This window comes from Leucoraja erinacea, chromosome 15, assembly GCF_028641065.1.
Source record: "Leucoraja erinacea ecotype New England chromosome 15, Leri_hhj_1, whole genome shotgun sequence".
Classification (NCBI taxonomy): domain Eukaryota; kingdom Metazoa; phylum Chordata; class Chondrichthyes; order Rajiformes; family Rajidae; genus Leucoraja; species Leucoraja erinaceus.
Window position 1 is genome coordinate 14,248,595 of NC_073391.1, and position 26,871 is coordinate 14,275,465.

At 43.2% G+C, this 26,871-nt stretch overlaps 1 protein-coding gene across 1 annotated transcript in view; it reads right to left on the reverse strand.

Moving 5' to 3' along the window:
* dock1 (dedicator of cytokinesis 1) overlaps window positions 1-26,871 on the reverse strand; it is a 443,854-nt gene that overhangs the window by 397,523 nt on the left and 19,460 nt on the right. Inside the window, exon 2 of the mRNA XM_055646705.1 lies at window positions 6,223-6,306. Coding sequence (XP_055502680.1) covers window positions 6,223-6,306 — 84 coding nt within the window. The remainder of the gene's footprint in view (window positions 1-6,222; window positions 6,307-26,871) is intronic.

A 26,871-nucleotide genomic window follows, 5' to 3' on the forward strand; every position in this document is an offset into this window, starting at 1 on the left:
TCAGGACCTCTTCCCTTTTTTTCCTATGTCATTGGTACCTATATGTACCACGACCTCAGGCTCTTCTCCCTTTGATTTAAGGATATCTTGGATGCGTTGAGACACGTCCGAGACCTTGGCACCAGGGAGGCAGACCACCATCCTGGTCTCCCGACTGCGTCCACAGAATCGCCTATCCGACCCCCTAACAATAGAGTCCCCAATTACTATTCATGAAGGATATAAAACAGAGGGAGGTGTTCTGAAGAACAGTAGGACATTCAAAGTTCTACAAAAGTTCTATTTATAGACTATTCCATAGAAAATATCAGCAAACGTGGTCTCAGAACTATGAATTATCAAACACCATAACACAGTGACATCTTTAGCTGTGTCACTTGTGGTAGATGAGGAGGAATTTCTTTAGCCAGAGGGCAAATCTGTGCAATTCATTACCATCAATGGTTGTGAAGGCCGTCATTGGATATTTTTATAGCGGAGATTGATGTGTTCTTGATTAGCAAAGGCGTCATAGGTAACGGGAAGAAAGATTCTTCCCTCATGGTTAGAATAGATCAGCCATGATCGAATGGTGGAGCAGGCTCGATAGGCTGATTGGACTGATTCCGTTACTATGTCTTATGATGCTTTCTAGAATCAGCTTTGAAATAATCAATGGATATGTAGTTCAATAGTTGTCTGACAAATCATATTGAACAACCCACATAAATAAAGATGTCTGAAGAAGGGTCCCAACATGAAATGTCACCTATCCATGTTCTCCATAGATGCCGCCTGAAACGCTGAGTTACCGCAATACTTTGTGGGGTTTTATTGTAATCCACATAAATAAATGGAAGGCAATCAATTACAGATTATCATGATAGCCCCAGGTAAATTCCAAGAATTTGGATACACAAATTAACATGATAAATGTACATTTTACCAACAAATCTCAATATCTTTAGTCCATTTTCAAAATTATTGTCAACAACTGGATGCACAGTTAAATAAACACACTAAGCATGCCACAATACAATTATCCAGCTACTGGCAATTTATAGCATAACAAATTGATGATAAATAACTCAAGGTAAAATAGGTATAAACCACATAGCTTTTTGTAGAAATAATAATAAATTGTTTTGTGTGCACACTCTCTGTAGGTTACATTATAAATGAGCATTTTCAAATTATTCCAGTATAGGTCAATTCATGTCAGAACAAAATGTTTGTAAATTTAAAATAAAATTAAAACACTTATCTAAACCATAATTCATAGAGGGGGAACAAATTCACTATTAATTTTACATTTATAATACTGCACTCATAATTCAAACATGCATGTTTGTCAACCAAACAACAAAGTAACATGAAATTGAAAAGCTAAAAACTGCAGACAATAAACATTTGAAATAAAAACTAAAAAGGCTGAGGATACAGAACAGGTTAGGTAACATCAGTTGGAAAGGGAAATATTAAGTTAACTCAGTTTTTATTTTAGTCGCATGATAACATATCATTTATAGATACGATTAATTTCTAACGGCTTTCCTACAAAAGAAAATCGTACTCTTGAGGTAAAACAAGTTAATGTTGTTTCAACAATAAAAGGAACAGTACAGCCTTCAGTAAAGTTAGGTATTATCTAAACTGTATTCATCATGAGAGGGAGATAAAGGTGGAGGAGTTGCTCTACTAATCAGGGAGAGTATCACAGCAGCACTCATAGAGGACATTCTGGAGGGCACGTCCACAAAGGTGATATGGGTAGAGCTCAAATATAACAACGGTGCAATCACACTAATGGGGGTGTCTGATAGGCCCTCCAATAACCAGCAGGAGGTAAAGGAACGGATATGTGGATGGATTACAGAAAGATGGAAAAACAACAGGGTTGTCGTAGCGGATGATTTTAATTTTCTCAATAATGAATGGGACTAACAGTGCTAAAGTATATATCAGGGTAGAATTGTTTTGGCGTTTCCAAGAGGGTTCCATGAAAGAATATGTGGATAGTCATTCATTCATTGTCGTTGAAAACATTAGCGACGCAATGGCGCTGGTTTCCAACAGGAAAGGTGACGGACACACCACATATCTCTGTCCTCCAGTTCCTGCGGAAGTATAGGATTTTGATGTGTGTGCTTTATCATCATTCTTTACAATGCTATCTATGACAGTGATCACAACTTCTACTGAAGTGTGGATGGCCGTTGGCCGAAGCTCATCTGCCCTTTGACAGGTCTTGTTTATGGTCCTGCTGGCGATCCACAGCCTCCTCCTCACCTGGCAAACCTGGTGGGGGAGACTGTTAAGTCACCGACTATCCGACCATGGAGCAGGTAGCACGGGATTACATGGTATCCGTGGCGGGGGGAACCCCCCGACCTGACTTAACAGTAGGAAAGCAATGAAACACACAATTAAACACAATTTAACACAAACATCCATCACAGTGAATCTCCTCCAGGCACCTCCTCACTGTGATAGAAGGTAAAAAGTCTTATCTCTTCCTTGCTTCTTCTCCTGTGGTCAGGCAGTCAAACTGCTGCGTCGAGGCGATTGAGGCTCCCGGTGATGAAGCCACCCGCCAAGCGATGGAAGATCCCGCGGCCAATTTTAAGCCGCGCCGGGCGATGAAAGGCCCTGCGAACGGGTCGATTCAAGCCGCACGATTCGGGGCAGACAAAGCTGCTGTTGCTGGAGCTCCCAAAAATCGGTTACGAACCAGGGAACTGCGAGCTCCCGATGTTACAGTCCACAGGGCTCACGGCCGAAGCCTCCGAAGTCGGGTTGCGGCTGCAGCGCCATCACAGACTCCGAAGTCAGCCAGCTCCGAGATGGTAAGTCACAGGCTCTGCGACCGAAGCCCTCAAGGTCGATTCCAGTTGGAGGCCACAGATGTTAGGCCGCAGCGCGAACGGAGATACGACTCGGGAAAAGGTTGCATTTCCGTTGAAGAAAGAGATTAAAAAGTCCCCCCCCCCCCACATAATACACAACTAAACATAGACTATAACATACAACATACATCTAACTTTAACAACAAATCAAAAAAGAAACAAGACAGAGGGACTGGAGGCGAGCCACAGCTGTAACACAGCGCCGCCGCCCGAACCAACGCAAGAAATTACAATATTGGCCCTTGTACTGGTACATGAGCCTGGTGAAGGAGCCTGACCAAGTAGCTGGTGTTTCAATGGGAGAATATTTTGGGAATAGTGATCTCAACTCCATGAGTTTTAAGATAGTTACAAATAATAAGTTTGAAACTTGTGGAAAGTAAAATGAATTAAGGCAGATTCTAGCATTATTTGGCAGGTGCTAGGGAGGGTGAATTTGGAGCAGTTGTTATTGGGTTAAATCCACATCTGACATATGAGAGTAATTTAAAGGCTAGCGTTTAAGGACCATCATGTTCCAGAAAGGAGAAAGGATGGGGATGGCAAGGTAAGGGAATCTGGGATAACCACAGAGGATTAAAACTGGTCAAAAGGAAACACGTGTTAGGTTTAGAAAGATGAAATCAGGCACATCCTTTGAGGAATATAAAGCAAACAGGAAAGATCTCTACTGGGCCATTGGAATGGTTAAAAGGGGCCAATAAATTAAACTGGATTAAAGAAAGCCCCAAAGCTTTTTATACAAATATTAATAACAAGATTGTAGCCAGCGAAAAGGTAGGACAGCTCAAGGATAAACGAGTGAATTTATGCTTGGAGTCAGGGGATGTAGGCGGGGTATCAAACAAGTACTTTGCATCTGTGTTCACCAAGGAGAAAGACATGTTTCGTGAAATCAGTATGGGTGAAATTAATATGCAAAATAGTTTGAGATCAAGAAGGAGGTGGAGTTGTGGCTCCTGAAATGCATTCAAATAGATAAATCCCCAGGGCACGATGGGATCTATCCCAAATTATTGAGAGAGGCGACAGAGGAGATTGTACAGGCATTGGTGAATGTCCTTGTATTTTTTCTAGCTACAGTCTAGATAATTGGAGAGTGGTCAATGTTGTTCCTTTGTTTAAGAAGGGAAGTAGAGATATTCAAGGAAATTATAGGCTGCTGAGCCTCGCATCAGTGATTGGATATGGTTTTTGGGAAGATATTTACACACACCTGGAAGTGAATGGACTAATTAGGTACAGTCAGCATGGCTTTATCCACTGCAGGTCATGTCTCACAAACTTGAATAAGACTTTAGGGAGGTGATGAAGGAGGTCAATAAGGGTAGCGCAGTGGATGTTGTCTACATGGATTTTAGTAAGGCATTTGATAAAGTCCCACATGGTAAACTGATCCAGATAATTAAAATGCATGGAATCCACAGAGACTCAGTAATTTGGAATCAGAACTGGCTTACAGAGAGGGTTGTTGTGGAAGGGTGTAACCAGTGTAGTTCTGCAGAGTTCTGTGCTGAGATGTCTGCTTTTTGTTATATATAGAAACGATCTGAAAGTAAATGTCAATGGGTTGGTTAGTAAGTTTGAAGATTACACCAAATTGGTGGTTGTGGACAGTGATGAATGCTTTTCCTCACATTGCCTGAGGAACTGATTGTTTATAACACTTTAGTTAAGCTGTATTTGGTTGCTAGATCTGGTGACCTAATTACAGGAAGGAAGTGAAAATTTTGGAGTGGGTGCAGAAGAAGTTTATCAAAAATGCTGCCTGGATTACAGGATATTAACTATAAGGACAGACTGGACAACTGCGTTGTTTTTCCTGGAGCAGAGGCTGAGAGGAGACTTAACAGAAGTATATAAAATTATGAGAGGCATAAACAGGATGGCGTTTTCCCAAGTATTTTCCCAAGATAAAAATGTTAAAGACAAGCGAGCATAGCTTTATGGTCAGAGGGGGAGAGTTCAAAGGAGATGTGTCGGGCATGTCTTTTGCACAGAAAGTGATGGGTGTCTGAGTTGCGCTTTCAGGGGGTGTTGCTGGATGCAGATATCATAGGACGTTTAAGAAGTTTTTGGATAGGCATATGGATATGCAGCGAATCATAATCGCCTCTTTTCGTCTAGAAAAATCAGATTCGACCTTTGCAATATCTCCCTAGAAATCAAGCCTTCTAATCCAGCAACATCCTCATTAATCTTTTCTGCACCCTCTCTAGCTTAACTGAACATTTCCGCTGCTATGATAACCAGAACTGCACACAATACTGCAAATGAGGCCTGCACTGTAACAGGACATCCAAGCTCTTGTAAAGATGCTACAGGCACTACTGCCTTACAGCGCCAGAGACCCCGGTTCGATCCTGACTACAGAGTCTGTACGGAGTTTGTATGTTCTCCCCGTGACCTTCATGGGTTTTCTCCGGTTTCCTCCCACACTGATAAAGACATACAGGTTGGTATAAATGTAAAATTGTCCCCAGTAGTGTTAATGTGCAGGGATCATTGATCAGTGCGGACTCAGTGGGCGAAGGGCCTGTTTCCGCACTGTATCTTTAAACTAAACTACAAAGCAATAGTTGCTTTCCTCAGAAACCTCATGGTATAGAAAACTGTTTTATAAAGACAATTGTGTAAATAGGGAAAAAAGGCTAGCGAGTTTCAGACTCGCAAGAACAAAGTTTTTTTAACTACAGGATTTTCAAAAAGAAAGATCTTTTTAATAGGTACAAGGTTATTTTTGTTACTACAAGCTAGAGATACTCGGCTGTATGTTACATTGTTTAATAGAGTATTATTGTACAGTGTCAATAGAATCAATTATTGCCAATTTCAGTAGCCACCTGTGTATTGAAGAGAGAGTGGTATCTGATTTTTTTTTAAATCATTAAACGATAAATATCCAAATACAAAGAAATCCAGTGCCCATTCTTTGACTTTCACTGTACAGATTACATAACATCCTTAATTGACTGGTGATGGATTTGGGCAAACTGTCTTGAAAAACGGAGTTAAATTGAGTTAAATTTGATAAAAGCACATTATTTCATTCATTTCCCATATTTCTCCAACCAAAACATTATGTGGATAAGCAGTATAAGATGTGTAAGGTTTGCCAAGGTGTCATTGCATCTGGGGAGGAGCTTGCCCAGGATTCTAAGTGGGCAATCTCTTGCTTGATCTATTATATTACAAATCATTAACAACATCAGATTAAGAAAGAATGGCTAAACATGAATGTTATCTTTTTACGGTGTCATTATTAACAAAATCACTAAAAAGAATGTTGAAAATAAATGATCCTTTCAATTGGATTCATAAAATATTGGTAACTTACCTTCATAGGTTTCCAGTATGTGCACTGTATCACCAATCTGCAGAGAAAGCTCTGTTTCATCTCTGGAGTCGTAGTTATATATGGCTAAAATGAACAAAGAAATCTGTGAATACTGTGTATTTAAATGTTGATTTGCTTAAATTACATTTTTCACAAAAATAACACGTCAAGATTTAGAGCATGAAAACAGAAATTAAAAGGGGAGAAGAAGGAGAAATAAAAATGACAATGAGCAGGGCTAGGAAAAATTAAAGATTAAACAGAAAGTAATACTACTGTTCAGGTTCAGAGAAAATGACAGATCTTGTACATAAAATTCTTTGGCAATTTTACTTGCTCATTCATCGGAAGAATAAGAACGCAAATCATAAGCTAGTACATTTTCTTTGCAATAGAGCAAAGTACAAATGCATTTTGCTCAATTGAAAAATAATTCTACCGAGCATGTTTCTTATGGGCCTGTCCCACTTAGGTTATTTTTAGGCGACTGCCAACATCTAGGCTGTTGCCACTCGGTCGCCGGGGTGTTGCCTGTATGATCGTGAGTAGTCTCCTCAGTCGCCCAAGCGCTTTTCTGTTCGCCACTGGGTTTTGAAATGTTCAAAACTTTTCGGCGACTGTCGGCGACGTGGGCTTGTCGTAGATTATCTTCTCCTGATGCAAGTGCTGTCGTAAGTTGTCGCCAAGAGAAATCAAGAGGTCATGTAGTGACTTTGGGAAAACACGTGATCATGTAAAAATGAAGTGCGTGGACTTCCTTAATTTGTTGTTGGGAGACCTTGAGCATTGTAAAATGGCTCCAAGGTGAAGGAAGGGACAGCCCAGTGGCAAGGCCAAAACCGCATCCCCACCCACCAGGCAGGTGGAGACCAGGGAGGTGGCCCTTGTCCCCATCACCACTCCACCCCGGATTGGCTGCCCTGTCATGACTACAGATACTGCTGCTGCTGACCCAGACTCTGCTTCAGATTATGGTCAGGACACTGATGCCTCAAGTGAGGTGAAGAAGGACAGGAAGGGACTTTCCTATGAGTTCAGCAGGGAACAAGAATCTGAGCTCGTTGAGTGGTATCAGGCTAACCCCGAGTTGTACAATAGGAACTGCCAACTTTATTGTAACAAGGACAAGAAGTACTCACTAATTGAGACCAAGACGAAGGAGTTCCCTGACTGCACCTGTAAGTACCTACTTACTGGGTTGTTTGTCTGTATTTCTGTTAATATAATTAATATAAAAATATATTTCACGCTGGTCTTCATTTTTTTTTTTACAGATGCACAACTCTAGCAGTGGTTCAAGAGCCAGAGAACCAGATATGGCAAATTGCCTCAGAGTGGGAACGTCAGGGTCTGGTGGCATGAACTTTACCCCGAAGCAGCAGTGGATCTTGGACAAATGGGGCTTCATCAAATCACACATAGTACACGTGGAGAGGAGACAGAGCACCAAGAAGGTAAATATTATAAAATACTTATTGTGACATTGATTATTTGATTGTCATCTTGCTTGCCATGGTTTCGAAAGTTTGCAAAACATATTTATTTTCTTCCAGTTTGACAAAACGAAGCCACTGCCCAGTATGTGCAGTGAAGAGGTGGTTGATCCACTTGAGAGAACCTCTGCATCAACCCCCTCTGCCAGTCAGTAGCATAGCAAGAGCAGCAGGACTCCTGCAGGCTACACTGAGGTTGAGGAGAGAGGCTTGTCAGCTGGAGCTGATCAAGGTAAGGCTTGTCAGCTGGAGCTGATCAGGAGGTAAGGAATTGCTGTCCATCCATCCATCCATCCACATTTTTATCCAAATTTATTGACCTGTTGCAGCTCATGCAACGTGCAACAGAGGCCAGACAGGCCATGACACAGCCCCAGACACCACATGAGCGGGCTGTTGACAACTTCCTGGCATTCTTAAAAGGAAAATAGCCTATGATGGTGGAAAAAACATCGCAGATCCCATTCCAACTGCTGTTAGAAACCTACTCCATTCAGCAGCATTACTGTTGTAATTAGCACTTTAAACTATTTCATGCCGTGAATGCAATATACAAACTGAATTTTAAGTGCTATTATGATGACATCATTGGAATTATGAATCTATCTTCATTCCTAATGAAACCAGTAATACCTCAAAAACAAGCTATATGAATTTGATAAAACCCTTCCTTCAAAAATGAACTTTCTTGGTAATGATACAGTGGGAAACAAATAGGTTCTTAATTTGGAGTGAAAATAAAGCATTTTTTAAACTTTCAAATTAATTTATATCAAATGTAGATGAATAATAACAAGACTATCAATAAATCCTCTGCATCACACCATTTAATTCTTGTTCATTGCCATTCTACAAGGGCATGACTAACAATAACACAGATTATTAGTATTAAAATGTTGCACGTAAAACGTTATCAATTATCTAATTTCAACTTCTAATGCAAAATAAGTTCCCCACTTAATTTCCAAACAGCCAAACATTGAAGACTATTTACTGACATTCACTTATGCTTGGTTAAAAAATATTTAAATATCCCAGCTAGTAGATTACAGTGATCTCCATAGAAACATAGAAAATAGGTGCAGGAGTAGGCCAATTCGGCCCTTCGAGCCTGCACCGCCATTCAATATGATCATGGCTGATCATCCAACTCAGTATCCCATACCTGCCTTCTCTCCATAGCCCCTGATCCCTTTAGCCACAAGGGCCACATCTAACTCCCTCTTAAATATAACCAATGAACTGGCCTCAACTACCTTCTGTGGCAGAGAGTTCCAGAGATTCACCACTCTCTGTGTGAAAAATGTTTTTCTCATCTCGGTCCTAAAGGATTTCCCTTCGATCCTTAAGCTGTGACCCCTTGTCCTGGACTTCACAAACATCGGGAACAATCTTCCTGCATCTAGCCTGTCCAACCGCTTAAGAATTTTGTAGGTTTCTATAAGATCCCCCCACAATTTCCTAAATTCTAGCCGAGTCTATCCAGTCTTTCTTCATATGAAAGTCCTGACATCCCAGGACTCAGTCTGGTCAACCTTCTCTGCACTCCCTCTATGGCAATAATGTCCTTCCTCAGATTTGAAGACCAAAACTGTATGCAATACTCCAGGTGTGGTCTCACCAACACCCTGTACAACTGCAGTAGAACCTCCCTGCTCCTATACTCAAATCCTTTTGCTATGAATGCTAACATACCATTCACTTTCTTCACTGCCTGCTGCACCTGCATGCCTACTTTCAATGACTGGTGTACCATGACACCCAGGTCTCGTTGCATCTCCCCTTTTCCAAATCGGCCACCATTTAGATAATAGTCTACTTTCCTGTTTTTGCCACCAAAGTGGATAACCTCACATTTATCCACATTATACTGCATCTGCCATGCATTTGCCCACTAACCCAGCCTATCCAAGTCACCTTGCAGCCTCCTAGCATCCTCCTCACAGCTAACACTGCCCCCCAGCTTCGTGTCATCCGCAAACTTGGAGATGTTGCATTCAATTCCCTCGTCCAAATCATTAATATATATTGTAAATAGCTGGGGTCCCAACACTGAGCCTTGCGGTACCCCACTAGTCACTGCCTGCCATTCTGAAAAGGACCCGTTTACTCCCACTCTTTGCTTCCTGTTTGCCAACCAGTTCTCTATCCACATCAATACTGAACCCCCAATACCGTGTGCTTTAAGTTTGTATACTAATCTCTTATGTGGGACCTTGTCGAAAGCCTTCTGAAAGTTCAGATATAACACATCCACTGGTTCTCCCTTATCCACTTTTCTAGTTACATCTTCGAAAAATTCTATAAGATTCGTCAGACATGATTTACCTTTCGTAAATCCATGCTGACTTTGTCCAATGATTTCACCACTTTCCAAATGTGCTGCTATCCCATCTTTAATAACTGACTCTAGCAGTTTCCCCACTACCGATGTTAGACTAACTGGTCTGTAATTCACCTTTTTCCCTCTCCCTCCCTTTTTAAATAGTGGGGTTACATTAGCTACCCTCCAATCATCAGGAACTCCTCCAGAATCTAAAGAGTTTTGAAAAATTATTACTAATGCATCCACTATTTCTGGAGCTACTTCCTTAAGTACTCTGGGATGCAGCCTATCTGGCCCTGGGGATTTATCGGCCTTTAATCCATTCAATTTACCTAACACCACTTCCCGGCTAACCTGGATTTCACTCAGTTCCTCCATCTCATTTGACCCGCGGTCCCCTGTTATTTCCGGCAGTTTATTTATGTCTTTCTTAGTGAAGACGGAACCAAAGTAGTTATTTAATTGGTCCACCATGTCCTTGTTCCCCATGATCAATTCACCTGTTTCTGACTGCAAGGGACCTACATTTGTTTTAACTAATCTCTTTCTCTTCACATATCTATAAAAACATTTGCAGTCAGTTTTTATGTTCCCTGCCAGTTTTCTTTCATAATCTATTTTCCCTTTCCTAATTAAGCCCTTTGTCCTCCTCTGCTGGTCTCTGGATTTCTCCCAGTCCTCTGGTAGGCTGTTTATTCTGGCTAATTTGTACACTTCATCTTTTGCTTTGATACGATCCCTGATTTCACTTGTTATCCATGGATGCACTACCTTCCATGTTTTATTCTTTTGCCAAACTGGGATGAACAATTGTTGTAGTTCATCCATGCAGTTTGGGACAAAAATCCATCCATGTTTGGGACAAAGACCCATCATTTATTTATTTGCCTCTGTACTCCACAATTTGATATTTGTAATAGACAAAATCACATGTGGTTAAAGTATACATTGTTAGAGTTTAATAAAGGTCATTTTGGTTTCAACATGTAAAAATTACAGCTGTGTTTAAACATAGTCCCCCCTCCATTTTGGAGCACGATGTTTGGGACACATGGCTTAACGGGCGTTTGTAATTGCTCTGGTGTGTTTAATTGCCTCCTTAATGCAGTATAAGAGAACTCCCAGCACCTAATGTTTCCTCCAGTCTTTCCATCACCTTTGGAAACTTTTATTGCTGTTTATCAACATGAGGACCAAAATAGCACCAATGAAAGTCAAAGAAGCCATTATGAGGCTTCAAGTGGCGAGAGAAGTGGTGCAAGCCAAGGTCCTTCCCCAATAACTGAAATCTGTAATAACAAGGTCTGTTAAAACAAGGGTTTACTGCAATTTGGTTTACCTGTCCAACATGCACCTTTAATATCCACATTTATACTATGTCCTATATCAACATTACTATTCAGAAAGCTTGCATCATTACCTGTCCAACATGCACCTTTAATATCCACATTTATACTATGTCCTATATCAACATTACTATTCAGAAAGCTTGCATCATTATTGAAGAGAAAGTTGCAACAGTTCTCAGGTGCCAATCCAAACTGATCATGAGTTTGAAATGAAGGAAATCATAGTGTAGCAAATGATCACAGAGACTGCTATGACAGAAAAATGCACTGGCTTGGCAAGAGCAGCTACCAGCTGGCCCCAGTGACTCAGCTCTGTTCGGATCAACCTTGCCCCGATTGTTGGTGCTTCAGATGGAGGGATGGGGAAGGCATGGTGAAATCACCCGATCCTATCTGACAGAAGATGCCTGGAGATGCCATCATTGGAGAATATGGATAGGCGACATTTCGGGTTGGGACCCTTCTTCAAACTCACTTACTTTACATACTTTGAAGAAGTTCTCCTTCCATGTCCTGCAAAGATGTTGCCTGGCCCACTGTTCCTCCAGCACTTTGTGTTCAATATAAGATTCCATCATCTTTAATTCCTTGTGTGTACGTACACCTTGTCCTTTACTTTGACCTGTTTTCTGTTTGGCATCGTTCCTGTTGCCTATTCATTCCATACAGAAGCCAGATTTCTACATTACACATGCCTCTATTTCACTCCTTCTTAACTTTCCTCTCAGATACTAATCCTTTTGTCATCTTAATTACTTGATCTCGCTGCACACCAGCAATTCATTTCTTGCAGGAGGATCCTCAGGTCTCCCTATATATAAACAATTAACGGTTTAGGTTTCTTTTTATAAATCTGCTTGTCATTCCTTCCCAACTGAACCGATAACCTCACATTTGTTTGCATTCTTCTTAATTTGCCATGACATTCAAGCTTAAAAATGTCCAATTCACCTGTTTTGTTTCTGTTAACCAATCTTCTATCTAAACTCATATTATACGCTCAACCCCATGATTCCTTGCAGTAACATTTTATGGAGCACCTTATTGAATACATTTTGGAGATCCAAGTATACCAGTTTTATGTTATATCAGGACTATCAATTTTTGGGAAGAAAACACGAGTATTTCCATTTCGAAGGCGCTCCAGAAAATCCTGCACCCACTCATTGCTGGCCTTAGGAGGTGCAGGGCCCAATTGAGAACAATTTTGCTGAGCCCCAGGTTCCCAGCCAAGGTCTGTAGTATCATAGAAACACAAATAAAGTCTATTATAGACTTTATCTCTATGGTAGAATGGAAAGTAATCAAAATGTGCGCTTAAAAAGTGCCTGCGACTTAATGGACCAAACAGATCTAAGCTACATTTTAATATAATATTGCATACTTATAGATATAGATAGATATAGATATGCCATTTATTGTCACTATACATGTACAGTGAAACTGAAAGCTGCTCGTACTCAGTGCATACATACAATTTTACACAAAAAACAAGAAACAGAAAACAAAACAGAAGGGAGATGGGGGGGGGGAATAGGTGCACAAATTCTACGGCGCTACATACATATATACATATATACAGATGGAAGTCCGTGTTGGGCGGTGTAGTCAGTGAATGTGTGGATTTGAATTCATGGTAGATATAATTCTCGGGAAGCAGCTATTCCTGAGTCTGTTTGTCCTGGATTTGATGCACCTATAGCGCCTTCCAGAGGGCAGCAGGTCGAACAGTCCAAACGCAGGATGGGAGCTGTCTTTGGTGATCTTCTTTGCCCTGCTAAGGCAGCGGGAGGTGTAGATGTCCATCAGGGAGGGGAGAGGGCAACCAATGATCCTCTGCGCTGTCCTGGTTACCCTCTGAAGCCTCTCCCTGTCTGCCATGGTGCAGCTGCCATACCATGCTGTAATGCAGTATGTCAGCAGGCTCTCGATGGACGAGCGGTAGAAGGTCAGCAGCAGGTTAGAGTCTAGGTTGTGCTTCCTGAGGACCCTCAGGAAGTGCAGCCGCTGCTGAGCCTTCTTGATGACCGCTGTCGTGTTGTCCGTCCAGGAGATGTCAGCCGCGATATGGACGCCGAGAAACCGGAAGGTGTTGACCCTCTCCACACACTCGCCGTTGATGTGTAGGGGGGCTAAGTCGGTGCTGTGCCTCCTGAAGTCGACAATGAGCTCTTTTGTTTTCCTGGTGTTCAGAGCCAGATTGTTTTCTGAGCACCAGGTTGTCAACTTCAGGACTTCCTCTCTGTAGGCTGCCTCGTCTCCCTTTGAAATAAGTCCGACCACAGTAGTGTCGTCAGCAAATTTGACGATGCGGTTGTTGTTGTGGGCCGGACTACAGTCGTAGGTGTAGAGACAGTATAAGAGGGGGCTTAGCACACAGCCCTGTGGGGAACCGGTACTCAACCTGCGAGTGGAGGAGAGGTGGGGGCCAAGTCTCACAGTCTGGGGCCGGTTTGTGAGGAAATCCTTAATCCAGGCACATGTGACAGTGGGGAGGCCGAGAGTGACCAGTTTACCAATGAGGATGTCCGGGATGATTGTGTTAAAGGCTGAACTAAAATCCACAAAGAGCATCCGGACGTAGCTCTGCCCCTGCTCCAGATGGCTCAGCACAGAGTGGAGAGCTACGGTGATGGCGTCTTCTGTGGATCTGTTTTGGCGATAAGCGAATTGGTGGGGGTCGAAGTCTGGTGGTAGATAGTCCTTGATGTGCTGGAGGACCAATCTCTCGAAGCACTTCGTGATTACCGGAGTGAGGGCAACAGGACGGTAGTCATTAAGGCTGGTGATGGGAGACTTCTTCGGCACAGGGACGATTGTGGCTGATTTTAGGCAGGACGGAATAACTGCCTGGGCCAGGGAGAGATTGAAAATTCTGGTGAAGATGGCAGTGAGCTGGTGGGCGCACGCTTTGAGCACCTTACCAGGGACTCCATCTGGGCCGGTAGCCTTCTTGGGGTTCACTGCCAGGAGCACCCGTCTGACATCGTGTTCCCCGACAGTGAGTGGGGTAGTACAGGAGCCAGGTGAGGGTGGGAACAGGGCTGTAGCAGGTGAGTGCTGCTGTTGTGATGTCTCAAAGCGGGAGAAGAAGCAATTTAGCTTTTCTGCCAGCGGCGCACTCAGGTCTTCTGACTTTGTGGCACAGCCTCTGTAGTTGGTAATGTCTTGTATGCCCCGCCATACCTCCCGTGTATTATTGCTGGACAAGTGGGACTCTATGCTCCTCTTGTGATCCGCCTTGGCCTTTTTAATACCACTTTTCAGGTCGGCTCGAGCAGCCCTGTACAGAGCTCTGTCACCTGACCTGAAGGCAGCATCGCGGGCTCTGAGGAGTGTGCGGACCTGACTGGACATCCAGGGTTTCTGGTTTTGGAAAACCCGTATGTTTTTGTCTACAGTCACATTTCCGATGCAGAACTTGATATAGTCCAGCACCGATTCTGTGAGAGTTTCCAGGTCCTGGTGTTCGAATATGTCCCAGTTTGTCTGGGTAAAGCAGTCCTGTAGATTGGAGAGTGCATTTTCAGGCCAGGTTGTAACAGATTTTATGGTGGGCCTGGCACTGCGTCTGAGGGGGGTGTAGGCTGGAGAGAGCAGGAGGGAGAGATGGTCTGACTGGCCGAGTTGGGGGAGGGGGATGGCTCTATACGCGTGCTTGATATTGGTGTAAACATGATCCAGCGTGTTCACCCCTCTAGTAGAACACTTGACATGTTGGTAGAATTTCGGCAGTACAGTCTTCAAGTTGGCCTTATTAAAGTCCCCTGCGATTATGTGAACACCTTCGGGGTGGTCCCGCTGCTGTTCGTTAATGGTGTTCAGCAGGAGAGAGAGCGCCTTGTTTACATTGGCGTCAGGTGGAATATACACAGCCGTGACAATCACGACTGTTAGTTCTCTCGGTAGAAAAAAAGGCCGGCATCTTACAGACATGTACTCGAGGTCAGGGGAACAATGATTGTCTATGATTGTCCCGTTGTTGCACCAATTCTCATGCACGTATATACAGAGACCCCCTCCCCTGCTCTTACCGGAGTCCATAGTCCTGTCCCCGCGGAGCAGAAAGCGACCTGCTAGCTGCATGCTATGCACTCCAGCGGGATTTGAAAACCGGCTACCTTCCGGTCGCCAGCCGAACTCTTAGCCCATTGTGCTATCTGTCGCCTAAGCGACCTGCTAGCTGCATGCTAGCATCAGGTATCCCCGGGTGAAGCCAGGTTTCGGTGATGATCATAACACAGCAGTCACGAACATACCGATTCCCAGCGAGTTGCACTTCCAGGTCGTCCATTTTGTGAACCAGGGATCTGGCGTTGGAGAGATACAGGCTCGGTAGAGGTGGCTTGTGTGGCCGATTCCTTAGCCTTAGCAAAGCTCCAGACCTGCGGCCTCGCTTCTGCTTCCTCTCCCTCCTCCGTCTGCGCCGCCTCCTAGACCCGACAACAATCCACGGGGACCCCGGTGGTCTTGTTATGTCGCCCGGGATGTTATACTTGCGGTGGAAGGCACCCGAAACCGCAGGCTGACGCTGTACAACGATATCCCCGATATCCACGAGGTTCTGTCGGGTGTAGCGGGTGTTCGCAGAACCGACTGCAAAGACGTACACGGACAACACAACGTACACAAACAACAAAAAAGAGCACCGAGTCCGGGAGCCGTGAGCCGCTGCGACCGTGCGCGCCGCCATCTTGGATCCGATTATATCCTATATATGCTTATATAGGATATAAGCATACAAGTAGCAAACAAAATGTGTACACCTCTAAAAAGTACATAGTTACAATACCACTTGTTTTAGTGACTGTGAAATGAAAAAAAAAACAGATCCTGGAAAACCATGGCGAAAAACCAGTCCAGGCATTAAAATTTGGGCTTCAGCCCCATCCTACCCTTTGCGCTTCTACCCCATCCTAACGTGCGTGCGTGTCCAATTGGCTTAAGGCCAGCACAGCTTTCCTCCCCCCCCGACACGGACACGGAGCGATCGCCGGTCCCTTTATTTTGTTAAACATCTATTTCCTTCGGGTGTTTTTTTTCAATCTCCCCCTTACCATTTCCGTTCTTTTTCGATAGTTGCCATAACGCGTTTGATACATCCTTCGCCCTGCTCCTGGTCTCGGCCCGCATCAATCTGCCGGACATGGTGTGTGTGTGTGTGTGTGTGTGTGTGTGTGTGGTGTGTGTGTGTGTGTGTGTGTGTGTGTGTGTGTGTGTGTGTGTGTGTGTGTGTGTGTGTGTGTGTGTGTGTGTGTGTGTGTGTGTGTGTGTGTGTGTGTCTGGCGGAGTCTGAGGGGAGAAGCGCCTGCACCAAGAGTGAGCGAACGCACTGACAGACGGTCGAAAGCAACGATCATAGAGCGGAATAGGTTACATTTCGTGCCGAGACCCTTCTTTAGACTGACAGTCAGGGGAAAGGGAAACGGGAGATATAGGCATATCTTCCATTCATTTGTCCTTAGTATCTCTTGTTCCTCTTTCCTCTGAAGCAGGGTCTCGACCCGAAATATCACCTATGCCACTCTATGATCGTTGCTTTTGTCCGTCTGTCCGCTCGTTCGCTCGCCTTTGGATTAAGTAGCGCAGGATAAAGCTGCAAATTCATGCACAGGCTGGAAATTGGAAACTGAAAACTAGGGTAACGTAGTCCCCCAGCGTACCCCCCCATTTCCATCACTGATTCATAATCATGTGATCAATCAATCCTGGAGATTCACTCGTTCCTTGATCGTCATTATCAGTCTCTTGCTCATATATATTTAAAACATTTTCAGAGAACTTCACAGACCATTAACCAACTCTTCAAGTAGTCATCTTCAGATGTTGGGTAAAAATGAATAAACGATCACTCTTCTATTATGTGATTGGGGATTTAACCCTCTGACTACCAGTCCCCCTTTTATCCTGGCACTGTGTCTAAAAGGATCATCCTGTAAATGATCTTGCCCTAATTGAGCTTAATGTGTAAACCTCTGGTTTTTGCCTGTATCTCACTTTTTATAATACAAATGGTTCATTCCCATGACATCAAATCCTTGTAATTGTCTAGTTTGTTTTTTATATGGCTCTGCATCCTAACCCAATTATTCCTACAACGTCAGTTTTTATCAGCGTTCAGCAGGCAAGAGGTCCACGTTTACCAGCAAGCTGACAACGTTTCACCTTACTAAAATTTCACACTGTGGAAAAAACAAATAACGAAAATGATGTCCTTCGGTCAATCTTGTTTGTGAACGGAAAATACATTGTCCCTTCCACGTTCAGCTCGCCATTTATAAAAGTTAAGTTTAATTAAATAAACAATGAGATTATTTTAATACTCTTAATTTCCTTAGAATAAATGTTGAACTGATTTTGTATGCTTTGTTGACATTAACCAAGCAGTCACAATGCAAAATGGTGGGCATGGAGGTCTGGCAATTAAAAGATCATTGAGGGTAAAATAGTCTGCACCTGCAATTTCTCAGCATATCCAGTCACACTTTAGGCTGAATTAACAATTCCATATCTTCCTACAGAATGCAGGGTTACAATTTACTCTCTTTCCCAAGCCAATGCTTTCCATTCTCAGCAAGTGATTGCGACAGGTTTATTCTATCAACAAGTTACCCAGCATCATAAATCACACCTTTATAGGCTTCCCTGGAGCTAGCATTTCAATCTGCCTTCGAATTGATCTATCTTTCTAGCTTAGTCTAAAATGGGATCAGTGAGCTTTGTATAAGAGTAGCCTTAAGGAAAAGTTTGAAGAGTATATTCCGTCCGGATAGTTTTTATAGCAATATGTCCAGGAACTAACAAGAACCATGCTCCTTGATAATGCCTCATCAGAATTAAGTTATTATCTCTGCAAAAGAACAATCATATAACAGTGCATAGTTGAATTTCAAATGCAGTTTACAAATGAGAAATTTGTGTCTGAAGTTAATACCCGAAGTATTACTGAACTGTACTGAGAAAAATTATTTAATGAATAAAGTGATAAATCAGAATTGGCAGATATTTAAGAAAATATTTTATAAATGTCCGCAATTATATTTCAGTAAGAAAGTAAAATATTGTAGAGGCACCCATGCTTAACCAAATAAGCTAAAGATTGCATCAAAATACATAATGTAAAGATATTTTTAAAATGTATGATTTTGCTAAAACAGTATTATGCTGGTAGATTGGAAGAGTTTTAGAAAAAATATATAAATAGGGAGAAGATGCTGCATTAAACAGAGATTATGAGCTTCTGGAGATATAAAGAAAACATAGGTCCCTCTGAGTTAATTAATAAGCAGAAAAAGTGCCAGAGTTTATGGATACATAGGATTGTTTTTTTGAGGATGTGACCAAAAATGTCAATGAAGGCAGAGCTGTAAACAGTGCATACTTGGATTTCAGTAAGGCATTCAACAATGTTCCGCATGGCAGGCTGCTCTGGAAGGTTAAATCCCATGGGATTCAAGGAAAGAGCTGAATGGATGGAAAATTGGCTGCACGGTAGGAGGCAGAGGGTGATGATGGAAGGTGCCTTTTGGACTGAAGGCCTGTAATTGGTGGTGTGTGTCAGGGATCGGTGCTGGGCCCATTGTTGTTTGTCATCTATAACAATAATTTGGAAGAATGTACATCGCATAGTTAGCAAATGTCACAAACGTGAATGGTATTGTAGAAAGTGAAGATAGTGGTAAAAAATTGCAGCTGGACCTTGATCAGTTGGACAGGTGGGCTGAGGAATGGTTGATGGAATTTAATTCACAGAAATGTGAGGTATTGCATTTTGGGAGCACTAACAAGAGCATAAGCTGCACAGTGAACAATGGCGCTCTGAGGAGCTTGTAGAGCAGGGGGATCTAGTACAGGTAATATAATTAGTTGAAAGTGGCATCACATAGAGTGGTCAAAACGGCTTTTTTTTGGCACATTGGCCTTCATCAGTCTGAGCATTGAGTATAAACTACGGGAGGTCATGTTGCAATTGTATAGAACGTTGGTGAGGCCGCATTTAGAGTATTACATTAGTTTTGGGCACCAATATACAGGAATATATATTATCAAGCTGGAAAGAGTGCAGAGAAGATTTATGTGGATGTTGCTAGGACTCGAGGGCCTGAGCTATATAGAGAGTTTAAGTGGCCTAGGGCTCTATTATTTGGAGCATAGGAGGATGAGAGGTATTCTTGTAGAGGTGTATAAAATCATGAGAGGAACAGTTCGGGTAGATGCACAGAGTCTCTTGCCCAGAGTAGGGGAATTAAGACCAGAGGACATAGATTTAAGGTGAGGGGGGAAAGATTTAATAGGAACCTGAGGAGTAACTTGTTCACACAAAGGGTGGTAGATGTACGGAATGAACTGCTGGAGGATGTGGTTGAGCCAGGTACTATCGTAATGTTTAATGACAGGTACATGGATAGGACCAGTTTAGAAGAATATGGGCCAAACGCAGGCAGGTGTGAATACTGTAAGTAAGTTTATTTATATAGCACGTTTTAAGTCAACTCACATTGACACCAAAGTGCTTTAAATAAATTAAATAAGTTTCCATACAAACCATAGAAAAAGGTTAAAAAAATAAATAAAATGGACACAACACACATTATAGTTCAACACAAACACCCCCCCCCCCCCCCCCCCCCCCCCCCCCACAGCAGAATCAAAAATTCCCCACTGTGGGGAAAGGCACAAGAAAGTTGAGTCCTCTTCCTCTCTGTGAAACACCCGAGGTCGGGGCCCATTTGTGGCCTTGCAGCCAGTCCGATGATTTTCAGGGCCCTCTTGCCGTGAAGATGGAAATTCGGCGTCGGGTGAAACATTCCTCAGCGGCTTGGAAAGGTCTGGAATGGTTGCTTCCTCCCCAGAGACCGGGCACTCGTAGTCCTCAGGCCGCGCCGGTTGGAGCTCCGACCCTGGCAAACTCGATCCCTGGCACTACGGCGCTCCAAATCCAGCCGCACCATTTTCGATGGTAGGCCGCGAGGACGGGGCGAAGAAGCAGCTTGGAGGGATGCTGCCTCTCCGACCAGGTAGGTGACTAAGGAATAAAGTTTCCCCCTTCCCCACCCCCACCATAGAAGACGTCCACTAACATATTTTAACAGGATTTAAAATAAAATAAAATTTTAAAAAAGGTGTAGGGACGGACTGCAGGCAGGCTGCCATACACAGACGGCGCCCACTCCTGCACGTCCGCCATCTTGGATGGGACATGTTGGCTGGTGTGGGCAAGTTGGACCGAAGAACCTGTTTCTACGCTGTAAGGCGCATGACTATGTGGGAGATGCCCCTGTAATAAAGAAGTGATGAAGAGGGAGGGAGAAACTTAAAACAATATCTATCACCAGAAAAACAAGTAATCAGAAAGGAATATTAGAAAGGGCTATAGAATATAAACAAAGGGAAACCTGTTGCAGCTTGTTATAGTACTGTGTACATTTTTGTCTCCTTTGGAGGCAGTGTAGAGAAGGTTCACCAGATTGATTTCTAAGAAAAAAGCGATGACATATGAATAGAATTCAGCAGGCTGGTCCTACTCAACTTAATAATTAGAGGAAATATTGAAACGCTATGAGATTCGGAGGGGAATAATAGGGTGGATACTGAGAAGATATTCCCTTCATGAGCATGGTTTCAGAATAAAGGGATGGTTACTTAAAATAGAGCAATTTCTTCAAAGATAGACACAAAATGCTAGAGTAACTCAGGGGGACAGGCAACATATCAGGAGAGAAGGGATGGGTGATGGATCATGACCCTTTGGAATCTTTTCCCCAAAACAACTATGAAGATGGAATTGTTGATTTTACAAACTGAGTTAATTTATATTTCAGATTCAGATTCAATTTTATTGTCATTGCACTTTTCAGTGCAACAAAATAGTTTAGCTTGCAGTCATAACATAGAATAAATAACAAAACACACACTCAACACAGTTTAACATCCACCACAGTGAGTCCACTAGGCACCTCCTCACTGTGATGGAAGGCAAAAAGTCTCAGTCATTGTCTCTTCCCTCCTTGCTCTCCCTCTGCGCTGAGGCGATCCAGGCCTCCGATGTCGTGACCCCGCCGAGTGATGGTAAGCAAATCCCGCGGCTGAATCCGAACTCCGCGAACGGGCCGGTTCAAACTCCGCGGCCCGGGGCGGTCGAAGCTGCCGCCCTCCAATCCAGCGGACGCAGCTGTTGTTGCGGGAGCTCCAGAAAAACAGGTCACCAAATTGTGACCTGCGAGTTCCCGACGATGTCGTCCACTGGCCCGCGACCGAGCCTCCGAAGTCGGGTCGGAAGTCGGGTCGCAACACCACCACAGTCCTGGTCGGGTCGGAACGCCACCACAGCCCCAAAGTCGGTAAGTCCTGGCTGGCTCTGCCTCCGGAGCCTCGAGGTCGTTCCCAGTTGGAGGCCGCCAGCTCCGCGATAGGCCTCAGCGCAGACGGAGACGGAGACGGGGGATACGGCAAGAAAGGTCGCATCCCCCCTGAAGGAAGAGTCAAAAAACATGTTTCTCCCACCCCCCCACACATACACAACTAAATAAAACAAAGTAAACTGTAACAAACAAGACAAAAGAAAGCAAAAAAAGAAAAGACAAATTTTATTTATTTACTTCTTTTTTTCCCCCAATCTACTTATTTTTTTATTTTGATTGCTGTTTTCTTACTTTGTTTTATTTATGGTGATGTTGTTGCACTGTTTTGTATATATCTCTTAAAAATCAATAAAAATTTAAGTGAAAAAAGAAAGACAATTGGTCACCTCAGCAATAATATAACAAGGATAAAATAAGAAAAAAATTACATTGTTAAGGTAAAAAAAGACAATAATAAGATAATCAACACAACAACAAAACAATACACGAGTTAACAAAAAGCTAGTGAGCAGATATATGATGTGAAATGTGTTTATGAGTTCAGAAGCCTGATGGTAAAAACTGTTCTTAATCTGGTGGTGCGTGTAGCCATGCTCATGTATGGTCTGCCTGATGGTAACAAGGAAAACAGTCTGCGTGCTGGGTGGCTGTGGTCCTTGATGATGCTGTGTGCCTTCCGCTGTCCTGAATGGCCGGGAGACAGTTGCCAGTGATGTGCTGTGCCGCCTTCACCACTCTCTGTAGTGATTTGTGGCTGTGGGCAGAACAGTTCCCGTACCAGACTGTGATGCAGCCCGTCAGCAGGCCCTCGATGGTGCAACTGTAGAAGTTTGTGAGAATGCTGGCGTTCATGCCAAACTTCCTCAGTCTTCTCAGGAAAAAGAGCCGCTGGCGGGCTTTCTTTGTTATTGTGTCTGTGTGCAGTGTCCAGGAGAGGTCCTCAGTGATGTGCACCGAGGAAATTGAAGCTGCTAACCCATTCAACCTCAGCATCACCAATGTGGATGGGGAGGTGTCCACTCCCTTGCTGTCTCCTGTAGTCCACAATCATCTCTTTAGTTTTGCTGACATTGAGAGAGAGGTTATTTCCCTGGCTCCAGCTGTTTAGTGCCCTTACCTCCTCTCTGTAGGCCGACTCATTTTTGTTTGTGATGAGGCCCTGAATGGTCGGGTCGTCAGCAAACGTTTGGATGATGTTTGAGCTGTGCTTGGCATTACAGTCGTGCATGGACAGGGAGTACAGGAGAGGACTGAGCACACAGCCAGCCCTGTGGTGTGCTTGTGTTGAGGATCAGTGAGGAAGAGGTGTGGCTGCCAATTCTCATCACCTGGGGCCTGCCCGCCGGGAAGTTGAATATCCAGTCGCAGATGGAGGTCTCCAGTCCAAGATCAAGGAGCATGGAGATGAGTTTTGAGGGAATTATGCTGTTGAATGCCGAGCAGTAGTCAATGAAGAGCATTCTCACATATGTATTTACTTTGTCCAGGTGAGTGAGCGCAGTGTGTGTTGGTCCTGTTTGGTCTATACGCAAACTGAAGAGGGTCCACGGTGTCAGTAGGCCGAGCATCAAATATGTGTCTAGAAATCAACTTTCCGTGTATCGGAACTACATGACATTTGGCACAGATTTAGATAAAATATAAGTGTGTGTGTGTGTGTGTGTGTGTGTGTGTGTGTGTGTGTGTGTGTGTGTGTGTGTGTGTGTGTGTGTGTGTGTGTGTGTGTGTGTGTGTGTGTGTGTGTGTGTGTGTGTGTGTGTGTGTGTGTGTGTGTGTGTGTGTGTGTGTGTGTGTGTGTGTGTGTGTGTGTGTGTGTGTGTGGCAGCCCCCCCCCCCCCCCCCCCCCCCCGGCAACTGCGCGTTGAGGGGACAAGACACAACGGGTCCCCCTTGGTCTAGTATATTTTAAAACTTTGATGAGTCAGCCAAAATAATTCTTGGCATGGAATAGTTGAGAATAACAATATTTTTTCCCCCTTCTAACACAAACACTATATTTACTTAAAGCTCCCATTATTCTAAATAACAGCAACTTTAGCACTTTATATAGCAAAATCTATCTTTCAACTATACAAAGCTGCACTATTTTGCAGAGAAAAAGCATGTATCCTGGAAACATTCATAAACTGCCAGTCTGTTCATACACTATGTTCTACTTTGCACAGATTTATTCCTTGTCATTTAATCAGACGCATGATCAGAACAAATTGTATTCATAACTTACAAAATAAGAGGAACATGATCCTTTTGGTAAGAAATACAATACTGCCTCCAATTTTGATAACATGCTATATAACTACTTGGAAGTGGTCCCATAACATTAACTTAATAGAAGTAAACATTAACGTGGCCTGCTATTCCCACCCAAAAATGGTATGTGCGAATGATTATGAAACATGAATACATCACTGGGCAGGTTTAAGCTCGTGTTATTCGAGCATTCCACATCCGAGCATTCCGCATCTATACTTATAATTTGAAGCATGCTATTGAAACAAATGGTTGGTTTGTTGTTTATTTTTACAACTTAAGTAGTTATCTTACAGCATGCAGCAAGGATAGATTTATTTTAATTTAGATTTATATGATAGTTAAAAATACAGAAGATAATTTTATGCATATTAGAACCGAGTATCTAATGAAAAAGTTGGTCTACTCGGGGACCAAAGTAGTAGTGTATGCGGGGAGGAAGTGGATATGAACAGGCCCTGAATGAATATTTTTCATCAGTATTCATCACGAAGGACGGATGCTGATGAGTTAACAGAGGGATATGCTGATATTCAGGAGCTCATGTATATTGGAAAGAAAGGTTAGAAATATTAGTGCACATTAGGGACTAGAGGGTCAGACAGGTTATATACCAGCATGCTAAGGGAAGCAAGGAGGGATATTATTAGGGCTCTGGTAAGATTTATGCATCTCCATTACCTATGCATCAGGTACAAGAAGACTTAAGGCTAATGTTATCCCCTTATTCAAAAAGTACATCAGGGATAAGCCAGTGAGCGAACCATTAGATTAGTGGTAGGGAAGTGGTTGGCGAAGATTTTAAGGAACAGAATTTATGGTTACTTGGAAAGACAGCGATTGATTAGAAGTCAGCATGGTTTTGTGTAGAGGCAATCATGTCTCACAAATATGACTGATTTCTTTTGGGGAGGTAACTATGAAAATGGATCATGTAACACACTAGGTGGTGTGGCTTAGTTTATTATTGTCACGTGTAGTGATGTACAGTTATTATTGTCACATGTACATGTATTATTGTCACATGTATAGTGAAAAGCTTTTTGTGGTGTGCTATCTAGTCAGTGAAAAGACTACACATGATTACAATCCAGTGCACGGATACAGGATAAAGGGTATAACAGTTAGTGCAAAGTAACGTACGATTAAAGTTAGTTCAAACATCTCCAATGAGGTCGATGGGATGTCAGAACCACTGTAGATGTAGAGTCACTAGATGAGTAATCATGTTTAAGAAGGAACTGCAGATGCTGGAAAATCGAAGGTAGACAAAAATGCTGGAGAAACTCAGCGGGTGAGGCAGCATCTATGGAGCAAAGGAAATAAGCCAAGTTTCGGGTCGGGACCCTTCTTCAGACTGTAGATGTAGATGTCAATGTCATTTACATAGACTTCATAAAGACTCTTGACAGGGTCTCACATGGTAGGCTGATCCAGCAGGTTAAGGCACAAGAAATCCTAGGCATGATAGCAAACTGGATCTAAATTGAGGGTATTAAATGACTGTAGATTAGTGGTCGAAAAGGAATTACTAACGGTCGTTTTTGCCTGCAAAAAGTTAAACGATTTCATCTTTGGACGCACAGCTACAGTTGAAACCGACCACCAACCCCTTACGCAAAATTTCCTGTTACCCTGCCTTGGGTTCCCCTGCTCAACGATTATAGTCAAGGCAGACCCGTACCCCGTTGCCCTTCGCAGAACAAACGTTAATCCCACATGTCTTTCCACCTGAGGATATTCAAACCAGGTTACAACAGAAGCGTGACATTCAAAAAAAGTGGTTCGACAAGACAAGCAGGCCTCTGCCGCCGTTGACCAAAGGACAGGTGGTCCGCTTACAGACTGACAAAGGCCATGACTGTGTTGGGGTGATTTCTGGTTTAGCTTTGGAGCCACGCTCGTACATTATTAGAGCCGATGGCAGCACCTACCAACGAAACAGACAACATCTTCTGCCTGTGAAGGAGCCAATCCCTCCTCCTTATTATCCGGATCGTACAAGTTCATTTCAATCTGCATCTGGTGACCCTTGCATGCTCTTGCCAGCACAACAATCCATGCCTGTGACAGTTCCTCTGTCTGTTCCAGTCTCCTGCTTCGACCCCAGAGGCGTTGGTCCACTCCCCCACGGTAGCAAAATCACCAACTCTGTCCCCAGAGAAGAGGAATGGAGATGGCCTCTATCGTACACGTGTCGGTCATGTTAGCAGGCCGGTCGTGAAGCATCCGGACTATGCTTGACTTTAAATATGTCTATCATCGGTTGTGATTTTTGCTTTGCTTAGTTATGGGTATGCAGTGTTATTGATTCTTTAAGGTGGGGGGGGGGGGGATGTAGATTAGTGGCTCATATTATGTCATGCTTTTGTAGTTACGCCCACTAGTTTATTAACGTCGCAGTCTACTGCACTCCGCAGTCTGAAGTGAACTCTCAAGTGAGAACTTGTAGTTGTTTATTTTAAATAAAAAGTGTATAACCTGACATGGTGAGAGGTCTTTATTATTATAAAGACTCCAAACCAATAATGATGTACTGCAGACAGACACAAAAAGCTGGAGTAACTCAGCGGGTCAGACAGCATGAATAGAAAAAAGAAACAGGTGGCGTTTCGGGTCAAGTTCAAGTTCTCATTTATTGTTACATGCACCAATTAAGGTACAGTGATGTTTGAGTTACCATACAGCCATACAAGTAAAAAGAACACAATACACGATAGAGTTTACATAAACATCCATCACAGTGGAATCAGCATTCCTCACTGTGAAGAAAGGCGATAAAGTTCATTCAGTCTTCCTCCTTTGTTCACCCGTGGTCGGGGCCTTGAACAGCGGCCCGATGTACAAGCCCTCTCGTCGGGATGATCAAA